Below are 12,035 nucleotides of genomic sequence, written 5' to 3'. Positions count from 1 at the left end.
CATAACTTTGGAAATGCAAAAACTGTGGTTAACTAACTTACACATTAGGATTCTTTTTCACTTCATCCGCTTTCTGTGATACACGGGCATATTTACTTCGTATAACAGCCTGAGCAGTTTTCTGTTGCTGTAAATACAAGAAAATTTTACTTAAAGAGATATCGAGGCGGAACAAATGTCTTATCAAAAATACGAGTCATACTCATTCATACTTTAGCACTTTAGCAGTGAAAATAAAACTGTCTAAATAAGCAGCAATTATTGATTTACTTAATAAATGTAAAAGCGAAAGCGTTATATGGCACAATACTCATGTTTCAATTTACGTTTCTTGAGTTGGAGCGGAAATGTTGCTAAATTATGTGCAGTCATCGTTTAATCTGCGTTCAAAGGCGCAGCATAAGTATGACCAGTAAAGAACTTGAAACGAACTTGAAACTGTAATAGATTATCAGCAAAATGCAACGAAGTTCTAGTAGAACCGTGCCTAGACATTCTCACCTGAGTAAAAAAACTCTTATGAAATAGTTAAATATGTATCATTTACTTTTTGTTTAATAATTTTTTTATACTTTTTATAGTTATTATACTAGTAGCAGTACTTCACGGACAAGAAAACAAATACTGCAACAATTTATATAAAAAAAGTATTATCCCTAATAACGCAGTTAAAATGAAATTTTAATAGAGAAAAATGTTTCAGGCACCTTATTGGTAAATTAGTTTTTCTCCTTTTTTATGAGCTATACAGCTTTTTTCAAACAATAAATCAAAATTTCTCATCCCCGAAAAACAATTATCACTTAAATTACGTTTGATAGCTAGAACAGCCCTGCTTGATTATTTTATGCCAGAGGGAAGAGATTACTCCACGTTTTTTTTTCCGGCTGTAACTTGAATAACAACATTAAAAATTAGAAAAGTATGTGAGCAAATAACTGTATTTAAATTATTTTGAATGACGACCATGAGTACGTTATAACAGGAAAGCGACCAAGAGCTTCCGATTCTATAAATTTGCAATTTTTAGTAGCGATTTAAAGGCTGGTTTCCTACCATGAAAGCGATGCAACTGAAACCAAAAACTTTAATTTACGTAAAAGTTTAGAATATTCTCTACTTAGTGGTTGAAATGCTTGCACATTATAAATTTAGGATAAAAAATAAAACTAAGAGGAAAGATCGAAAGGATCTTTGAAGTCTTCTCGAATTTTCAGCACCATGCAGTTCAAATCTTGTTCATCAATTGCAGTACCAATTGAACTCTAAATTTTCAATGCCTTCCTTCTTTTTAATTGAGGCACATAAAAGATAAGCTAGATACATCTTTAGAAATTCCGGAAGGAATTTAAGGAAATCGTGAACATAAGTTTTTTTCGTTGCAAGGAGAGCATTATATTGATATTATATGGAGGCAACTATCTTCAGAGGAACATCTGAGAGAACAAGATACTAGAACATGAAGAAAGTAAAGAAATATTCAGTAGCCATACCATCAAAAATTGGATTCAGCTACAGATTTGCTCAAAACCTCGTACGTATTTACTGCCAAAGGAACTTGTTTTTCAATCTTTAGTGAGGATTCTGAGAAGACCAGTAATTAATGTCTTGCATGTTGAAGACACTATGTCGAAAAAATATGGTTTCACTTTGTCAAAAAATAGCATCCGAAGAGATAGAATTTTATACAAGTAATTTATGTACGTAATTTATATATATTAAGCAAGAGCGCAATTTATATTAAAGACAATAAAATCTTACATACGTTTATGATAATACAGACCATATTAATATTTACGGCACACGTGACTTATATCGTGCGCATTTCCTTGATAATCGCATTTCCTTAATGCTATATTGTGCGTAAGTAACAGGATATCTAACTTTTTCTATATAATGCTCTTATTTTGCCCTTGCTGGCTTTATTTCCCTCCCAGTTTTCTACAGGAGAAATTACACAATCACGGGTACTTTGGAGACAGAAATTTCAGCGTATAGTCTACGATTATATTCACTGTACAGAAAACCCTCAAACAATATTCATACTGGGTGTATTTTTCCATCTTATTTTCTATAACTATAAAAGTGAAACTTTTAGATACCCATTTTGTATCTCTTCCAAATACTGTGAGAGTACCATAATTTCCATTTGTTGAGCAATTTTATACAGCATTCGTTTCTTAACTACAAATAGTATATTCTAAATATATCAAGCTTAACTTATCAAGCTGGAAGTTATTTTCTTCGTACCTTTATTAAACAGAAATCACTAAAAGTTTATTGAAACTTCATAGTTGGAAATTTTACCAGTCTGCATTGTGTTTGAGCTAAGGAATGGAGCTTTCAAGTTTCTGAATCGAAATTTTATAATCTAGTTTCTGGTGCTAAACCTTGCTTTTGTAGCACCATGACAATTTAGTTGAAACTTAAAACGACGCATAAAGCATTACCTGGGAACTTTGTTTAAAGTACTGTGAAAATGAACTGTAGCACTTTTAAGTATTATTCCATAGGAAAACTGTACCTAGAATTCTTTCAAAATCTTGTTTTGGGAATTACAGAACTTGGAAACACTGTATTAATTTAAAAATTATCATTTGCTTATCAAATATAAAATCGCAATTTTAAAGTTTTCTTACCTTCATGAGAATATATACTGTGACAAATCCAGCTGTAACGATCCAAAGAATTCCCAATACTATGCAAGCTGTTAGAACTGACTTAGCTACTGTTATAGGGGTTCGGACTTTAGCTGTGAATAAGGCAGCTACTTCACTGTCAATCTCTGCTTCCTATAAAATAATATGAAAAGCATGAATTTCCGATTAAAAATTGAAGTGCTGAAGTAAAAGCCAAATTATAGATTACTCTAATACGGAAATTAACATTTAATTATACTGTACCATTACTTACTTTCTTCCAAAAACTTGTGAATTCATATCAGACTTAAAGTTAGTATAAACAGGTAATTAAATATCGAAAGAAGTGTGAATATTGGAAATATGCTGCCTGACATGGAAAATGCAACACCTTGAAGGACCGGGTCGAATGTGACAAAAAGAATCTCTCTAAAGAAATTTTAATTCCACGAGTGCACTACAGTAATCCAATATGCAGTGTGGATTAACTGGAAGAAGAATCACCTGTTTGAAAAATTCAAGCAATATTTCGGGATGCGCATTCAGTCAAGCATTCCGATAAGTTAAAGGAGGATTACTATTTGTTTCCATTACTTTCGGCAGTTTACTTTCATCAGATACAGAACACAAAATGACGGCCCACAGATGCTCGATTGGAGAAAATTCTGGAGGACCGCGTTGGTCGAAGCATATGGATAACTTGCAAAGCTTGAAAAATTATGTTTGCCTTATTTTGCGACACGTCGTCTTGCTGAAAAATAGCATTTTGAAGTCTCTGAATGCACGGAAGTGCGATCAGCTGTATCACCAAATCTTCGCGTTGGTGTACCGGTAATTTATCTCTATGCAGACTAGGTGATAAGCTACTGATGCAGTAGTGCAAGTAAGATTCGATTTTAGATTATTTGAATAGATACAGGAAGACTCGATTTCAGATCGTTTGCTTGGAGCTACATTCCTTGAAATTTGCACATTACAGCAGCAAAAGATTCACCAAGTTATACGTTTTATTTATCAGGTAGAGTATTTTAAATATTTCCTCTTAAAACTGCAACTTTCTCAAATTCAATTTCTTCACTATATTAACACATTTCGGTTCAAATGTTATTTGAGAATTATGTGGGATAAACATCACCATTTATAGAAATATGAAGATCGCTATTGCAAAACCATTCTGCAGCAAGATATAGATTATCTTATTCAAATGAAAGCTTTAAAGACAATACCAAGTTTGCGTATTACATTCTGACTAATGTCTAAAAATATTTTATATAATTTCGTTAGTAAAATTCTGAAGTTATAGTTCATCTGGTATAGGAGTCAATCACTTTTCATCGATTTTTAAAATTCTTTTATCATATAAACGAATGGGAAATTTATTAAATAACATCGTGAAATATTGGTATAATGGAGTAATGAAATTATATTCGACAATCATTTCCTATATTTTCGCTAACTACCATTATCATACAGAAAGAATTTAAATACCTATTAAGAACGATTACGCAGAAATAATACTGAAGATTTTCATGTGTAAGCAGTTTGTTAAAAAAAAAGAATAATCAGTATGAATGTAGATATAATTTCCCATTGACTGATTTTGAAAGCATAATTTAAATAACCTGAAAAGTTTTGAATAAAGCTTACTTATATATATTAATTTACACTTAATTACACTATACTTATATATATTAAACATTTAATGCTTTCGAAATTGAGCTTTACTTACTTCTGTAACCCAGATGAGAGGAATAACATTCATTTGGACGGAGTTAGTCTCCCTGAAAATTAAAAAAAAAAGTGGTTTTGAGAAAAATTCACTTAAAAATTCGATTGCCAATTAAACAAAAACTCTTTAGAACTAGAACTAAAAATATATAATATTTAAAGAGGTTTAACAGCTGACGTTCATCTGATGTCAGTTTAACAGAATAAGAACATCCCGATATTACTGATAACATAACGTGTGGTTTGTCAAATGAAAAGGAGACGACGACCTAAAAACTTCATCCGATAAGATACACAATAGTTAGTTTTCAGTCCAGCCTTAAGAGAATATTGTGAGAAACATGTCCGCGATGACTAACAGTGTGGAAGGACTATACGCAGCAGTACCATGTCTAGCACTGAATTGTGTCCAGTCGAATAACAATTTCTTTTGATGAATGCGCTATCAGAAAGGGTCGATTCAATACCATAAATCTTCGATAAGTGAAAATGGTCATATACATGTCTAACATGTATATAATTTAGGGCTGTAAATGCCCATCGACTCTAAATCTACAATTTTGTTTTCTCCAGAGTTGTGAAAGCCTGCTCGACAAAGCAAGACGTATTAATTAAATTTCACTGGGTACAAGTGAACTGCTAGAAGGAAAAAGATGAATGTGCGAAAGCTGATCGCAGGGTGACCCAAAGTTTCCTAAAAAGTCATTGAAAGTCAGAGTTAAGCGTTATGCGTGACAAGCTGGAATGCAAAGTAAATGTGTATATTAAGCCGAAGCTGAACGCGTAGAAAAGCATTTGAACGAAGTCAACAAAAAATTTGCTGTGATATCAGACTGACCTTTCCATCTTAAGATAAAAGTTACGGTTTGGTTTAATTGATTATGACAAAACACTCGAGGGCTATCTGACACTGAGAAGGGATGCCTTCGTGGAGTATTTTATAAGAAAAACTGGCTCATATACATGTTACAGATGGGAAAAACACGAAATGCCCATGCACTCAACCCGTTCTCCGGGATTCTATTCCCGGTCCGAACTACCAGTGTTCAGCGACTGTACCGCTCGGTCGCTGGTGAACACGATAAAAATCATGCCATCTCGGCTTTGCTTACTGAAGAAGGCTTTAGATTCTCTTTTTAGATAACGCAATTAAACACAATCTTTCGACTGAAGAACTGTTAGCGTTATATAATGCGCTACTGCGTAGGGTAATAATTCTCCGAGTGAGGGCATGAACATTTTTCTTTTCCGTAACAACTACCAAGAACAAAATCTCATTTAAATTGGATACATCCTAGCAGTAAAATTTAAACTGCTGTCGTGATTTCACCAAAACAAATATTTGATCTGATGTTTTGAAGATAATCTTCAAGCAACTAATCACCTCACGTTAGCTTCATTACTTAGAGTTTTTTAGTTTCCTTTTTAGTTAGTTTTTAATCTTCGAGCCCTTAAAAAATGCAAGTTAATAATAAGATTTCCCTAGAATAGGATATTTATTGGCCAATAAGTATATTAGATGAAATAAAATTATTCTAAGCTTTATATGTGTGTATTCTTTATTTTAGTTTTGCACATAATATAGACTTCATAAACTGCATAACAGTTTGTGTAAGATTTCAAAATAAAGCCTACATATGAAAATGTTCAGTTTCAGTGACAGAAGAAATGGCAATTTCAAATACAAATTAGTTTCTGTAAACGTGCAGAAATGGGTGAAACACCCGAATAATAAATTTTAAATCTTTTATCAGTTTCGCGTAATTCATGTAATATTTAGCCTTGCATGATTTCAGAAATGTTTTCCTTAAAAATAACAAAGCATATGAAAGCTATGAGTTGTCATAGAGTAAATTTATTGTCTAGAAGCTTAAAGAATAACTTAAAACATTCAAAAATTTTAAAGCCTCATTTTCACGATTTGAAACGGTAGAAATTTCATTATCAAAAACTTCATTAGCTTTTAAGATCATATTTTAAAATATTCAATGAAAAGTTATATTCGTAGTTCGTATCAACATCTTATTCATAATTATTCAACCGGAATTAAATCTCAAAGAAGAGTTTCTCTGTTTTGTCAGCTTTAGTATAGAAGAATGATAGGAGCTTACTCTAATTCCTCAAACTTGTCTAGTATGAAGTTCATCTGCAGTTTCCTCGATGCTCTTAAAACAAGGCCTGTATTCTGAAATTAAATGAAATAAGATAAACTATACATAAAGCTATGAATAAACCCATATACTTTTTCTGAAATTTACATAATTGACAATTAAATTCAGATAACTATTATACGTATGTAAAAGTAATACGATGAATTCTACAATTTACAACATTCTTTGCACATCTCTAACAATTATAAAATGTTAGTGTATATTAAGTTAAATCTGCGATGCAAATTATAGGTATGTTGACTAGTAAGAATACGTTTAAACCTAAAAAGGGGAGATTCATATTTTAAGTACTTCACATTCAGAAATTTTAGTACATTACACCAACCGAATTTAGTTTAAATTAGTTCAAATAAGCCTTAGGATTATCCTTTAGATCTTTACAACACTTGAATATTTATTGAATTCAGGTACAAATACGTTTAAGGTACTGCAAAGCGGGAGAACTGATAATAAATGTTCTTACTGGTTCTATGTCAACGTAAGTCTCGTGCTCTTCTCTTGAAGGTGTAAGCCCGTCTACTCGCTCAGCGAAAGCTTTGTGACCTTGGTAAAAGTGAGGTCCTGTTACAGCAAGCTTCATACCTGAAACAAATGTATTACAAAAACTGAGAAAGTTTAAAAAGGTTTCAAACTCTGTTTCATGTTGAACACAAAAAAATTATATGCATTTTAATTTAAGGGAGGCAAGAATAAGGTCGTTGCAAAATCTGCTATAAGAGACACAGTTTAAGCAGAATAGAATAATTTCGTTATTTTACAACCCCACTGTTTCGAAATACTCAAAATCACCATACAAAAGAACTCCATTTTGAACTAAGAGGAAACTAAGGTTAAAATTTAATTTCATCATGCATTCATTCCATTTAAAATTTATTCTGCGTAGGGTTCCCTTTAAAATTGATTCTGCATAAGCATAAAATGTGGGATGCTTTTTAATGCCAAAAGCATCAATATCAATACAATCACATATTACACTTTAAAGCAATTAATTTAATACAGGGCTCGTAAGATTTTAAATACAAATTCTGCAATACAAGTTCATGTTTCAATTTTTTATTCGAAGATTTAAATGTCAAGAGAGTTGAGACTTAAAATTTACTAGGATATACGAAACTATTATATTGTTTTGAAATAAGCTTTCACTTACTAGGAAAAAAAACCCCAAAGTGCCTTTCTATCACTCAAGTTGAACTAAAATACGTGGATTATAATAAAAGGTTTTTTTATAAGGTCGATTGTTAGTCGCTTTCTGAAGCTAATTTCCAAATGGCATTAAAGAAATGCTACCGCTCATGGGATTCTATTGGTCTGGTGACAGTCAAAAAAACTGCAAGCATTAACCCAAAAGTTTGTTAATCTTTTTCATTAAACAGAAGTTAGTCTATCAGCTTAAAAGAGAAATCCTAGTCCAGTGCTTCTCAACCAATGGGGAATTTCATAGTTTCATTGGGGATGTGGTCAGCTTTTTATTTAGCTGTTAATTTAGTTTTAGTTTATGATTATAAAAAAACTATTTCAAGTTTTGTTATTTATCAACATTTTGTATACTTTACTGTTTAATTTATAAAACATGCTAGAAAATAATCTAAATAAATGTATATATGCATTTTTCAAGCTTAAGGTAAAGGTAGGGGGATGATCTGGCGATGCCGAAAGGGATAAACATGGAGCAAAAAATGTTGACGACCACTGTTTTAGTCTTACAATTTAGAAACCAATAAAGCGAGCAGCTTGAAATATGGATCTTCCCCATTTATCTAACGAACAGAAGTTCTGTAATATAAAAAGTAACATCAAGGTTTTGAAACCCCAAACTTTTTAAAATATTTACTTTGCTGTAATCAACACCTATGTATCTATGCTACACACAGCCAGTAAAGGTATTTTTAAGACTAAAGTTTCAAGTAAAAACATTACAAAGTAAACGCAAGATTTGTCTGTCTCAGAACTATAGTTCTAAAGAGCTAAATAAAATTTCATAAAATGCCTAGCCATCCCCATTCAGAAATTTTAAAGATGTGATGTAAGTTGTTAACAATCAGTGTTTTAAGAATATAAGATGAAACTGAGGGCATTTGTTTCGAATTGAAGTGTTATCATGAACAGAGGACAAAGTTTTGCAATAAATATAGGTTCATAAAATACACTCCTTGAAATCCAAGAATTCCATGCAGGATGATCGGAAATGAATATTCAGCTAATTTCAGAAAGCTCTATCAAACTAAACAGTTATTCTAGGCGAAAGCATGAGTCCTCAGTGTAACGCACATGCAGATTCGATAAATAACATGGCAATACTAAAAATCGGCTTCAAGATTTTTAGCAACTCTATCACATCATATCATATCTTTAGCCATCATTAATACGGTTTAGTCAAACTCATACGCAGTCAAATTCGTATGAACATTTTTACATAAAATTTTAGTACTGCGTCAGCCCCGTTTAAACCATTTCTTGACTCGAGTTATAACCAATACTTTATTCTATCGACAGTCTGATGAGGGCATTCCTTTCAGAACCTGCTTTAAGCCCTTTTTTTAAACATCTAGATAGCTTCAGAGCTAAATAGGAGCGTAAACTACTGATTATGCGTGGTCTCCGCAGAAAAAAAATTTGAAATTTCTCCCATAGAGACTGGAATGAGATCTAGAAAATAAGTAATTTGCATAGAATATTGGTTCCACCTTTTAATATTTTGAATTAAAAATTGTAAATAATCCTATGGAAAAAACTTGATCTACTTCAGAATTTTTACATTCATTCTTGTTTTCAGTTCTGTATCATCAATTCCCTTTCATTAAAATATTGTCTAGAGTTATGGATTCATGGCTGTCTTTAAATAATCATTCCAGATTAACGGGAAGAAACATTGGAAAAATGTAAAGCACAACAAAAATTAGTAAGTGTATATAACTCAACAGTAGAGTAGATAGTAGTCAAATCCTCGACAATGGCGGTGAATTATGCAAGTTCTCGATTAATACTCAAAATAAACTTAAAACCAAAGCAGTGTTTCTCAGAACCGATTCATAAATGACTCATCTGGCTCTCAAAGCTACATCCATATGATATAGCAGGAGCTTCTGGAAGCTTCGGACAAAATTGATTTTAGAGATAGAAGATGCTCTATTCCGAAACTTCCAAAAAGTCAGAAATCCCCAAATGTCAACAGGGACCGTCAGGAGCGTTTTGGCCCATCTTTTTCGTTCTAGTTGCGCTAGTTTTTTTTTTTTTTTTAATTTAACATTAGATTTCAGGGATAAAGAAATAAAACTCGAGTTTTAGTAACACAGAATAAGTTCTAAAACGTTGTTCGAGTACTGTCATATTTTTGTAAATTTTTATTAGGCTGACCATTACAACTATTTTAGATACGGAAAAATTTTCTAACAAAATCTAAGATATTTTACCTTTTCTGCAGGGCGATACATCCAGTATACCACTTAGTTCGCAGTATTCAGGTTCTGTGCAATAACACATGTTGTCAGGATTTTGTTTGGGACTAGCAAATAATCGTTCAGGCGTCACGAACCTTAAGGAAGGTATTCCTTGCACCAGAACATCTTTTTCGTATTCCAGAAATACTGACCTGTCAAAACATTTTAAGTTCAAGAAGTCAGAGATTTAGATAAACATCCTTTAAATTTCCTTTTAACGTTTTCCAAACTGTTTCGCGAATGTGTAATTTCAGACCTTCGAAGCATAATATTTACTCGAATTTTGCAAAAAATTTGACATAAAATTATAGGACAACAAATGAAAAATTTTCAAATAGAAAATTACAATAAGCATGTTGGTCGATTATGACAATGGATATTAAAACTAATTTCTAAAGCTGAGCGATGCCTACGGAGAGGGCTAAAGAAAACCTGGATCGAATTGACGTTACAGAGTTTTCCCTACGCGCGGAAACTCCATACAGATATCCCGTTTCGCCCCGAGTTTCAGAAACCGGTTCAGATCATCAGCATCTGGTGATCTTATCCAGTCTGTCACAGTTATTTAGAGGTAAGCTGAAAATTATTCTCAGTAAATATTATTGTACTTAAACATTTCATGTGAGGAGTAATAATGTGACGTTATACATATATTTGATTATCCATACAACAATGAGCCGCACTAACTCTTGTTACGAGATTTCTTTAATGATAAATTTATAGATAGGATAAATACCGAAACCTTTTTTGAAATATACGACAGCAAGGAAAAATAATCAAAGTATTTATTTCAAACTTCGACTCACTGAACACAATTTTTCCATTTCTCTTAAAGTTTTTAAATTTGGTAAGCAGTTCCTTAGCCCACTGATACTAAAATAATGACTCACCTGCATAATTCTGGAGTATATACATATAAGATGTCTCGTCTTGTCACTGGAGGAGGGAACTGAGAACCATCTGAAATTCAAGATAAAATCAGTACCATAAAGTCTTTATGTTGGAGTTTAAAATGAATTGATAGCTGCTTTCAAATGATTCAACGTTTAAAAATTTGAGTCCACGTCAGATTAATGTTTTCATAGAAAGAACTAAATTAAGAGCATTTAGTGTGATCAGGAGTTCTAGAATTTTTAAATTAAGAAGTTCCATTATGACCTTTCAATCTACAATCTATCATTAGCTGCGGTATTTTATTGGGCAATATTTTCATTCCCGTGTTTTGGAATTTTTTCCGCCAATTGTGGAAAAGTTCCAATCATCGCTAAGATGAAATAAATAATATTCTGATTGAGCAGTATAATTCGAGATGCATCAGCATCAAAGCTCACACAAAATTGTTCGATATACTCCTCTTGCACCTTCATTTTTCTAGCTTACCATTTTTACCATTACCTAGTGGGGGCGTTTACCATTTTTAAAAAAATGGTAAACGCCCCCACCAGCGGCTTTTATACGCCAGAAAGCTGGAAAATTCCACATTGATCTGCACACCAAGTAATGAACACAGGCAAAATTTTGAAAAATCAAAATTGTTATTACAATAAAATTGCAAAGTAATAAAAAGCACATAAATATTGCAATAAAAAGCACATACGCCATAACTGCATGTTGCGATAACAAGCTAAAAGTCAGGGAAAACTACCAATAACTGAAGAGGCAATTGGAGAATTTAAAACTATTATTCCAAATGACCTTATACAGATTTCTTTTCCGAATGAGGCAATAGATTATCCGAGTATAAAGTATTGTATTTTTTATCCAGAAATAAATTTTGATTCGCAGGAAGAATTTCTTATAAAAATATGGCCAGTTAAAGCAGAGGTAGTGTAAAAGAATCTTATGTATTTAGAACAAAATATTGAAAGAAATAAGTCATAATCTAGTAAATGAAGTAATTAAGTTAATTTGTCTACGCAAAAGTTAAAAAGATAATCATTAATTTAAATTTTAAATTAAAATTAATTTTAAATCGTCACGGAACTATACGCATTTCCGTAAAATTCGTATTGCGAATCAGACCAAGTCTGCCAAACCTCTGATCAGGGTGCTGTTAGAAA

General features: G+C 32.2%; 1 protein-coding gene and 1 long non-coding RNA gene across 3 annotated transcripts in view; one reads left to right on the top strand and one right to left on the bottom strand.

Moving 5' to 3' along the window:
* LOC118182809 (lysosome membrane protein 2-like) overlaps nucleotides 1–12,035 on the bottom strand; it is a 169,038-nt gene that overhangs the window by 2,404 nt on the left and 154,599 nt on the right. For both annotated transcript variants that reach the window (XM_035352199.2, XM_035352206.2), the window contains exons 7-13: nucleotides 10,866–10,935; nucleotides 9,949–10,127; nucleotides 7,002–7,120; nucleotides 6,479–6,552; nucleotides 4,369–4,420; nucleotides 2,640–2,792; nucleotides 42–127 (exon numbers count right to left, since the gene is read on the bottom strand). In XM_035352199.2, the coding sequence (XP_035208090.1) occupies nucleotides 42–127; nucleotides 2,640–2,792; nucleotides 4,369–4,420; nucleotides 6,479–6,552; nucleotides 7,002–7,120; nucleotides 9,949–10,127; nucleotides 10,866–10,935 (733 nt within the window). The remainder of the gene's footprint in view (nucleotides 1–41; nucleotides 128–2,639; nucleotides 2,793–4,368; nucleotides 4,421–6,478; nucleotides 6,553–7,001; nucleotides 7,121–9,948; nucleotides 10,128–10,865; nucleotides 10,936–12,035) is intronic.
* The window catches only part of LOC146993368 (uncharacterized), a 74,052-nt gene that overhangs the window by 20,348 nt on the left and 41,669 nt on the right, over nucleotides 1–12,035 (top strand). The gene's annotated exons all lie outside the window — the stretch shown is intronic.

This window comes from Stegodyphus dumicola, chromosome X1, assembly GCF_044657685.1.
Source record: "Stegodyphus dumicola isolate Sdum_Otavi_A_Nest chromosome X1, ASM4465768v1".
NCBI lineage: Eukaryota > Metazoa > Arthropoda > Arachnida > Araneae > Eresidae > Stegodyphus > Stegodyphus dumicola.
Note: the sequence above shows the minus strand (reverse complement) of the source record. Positions and strands in the feature narration are given on the sequence as shown.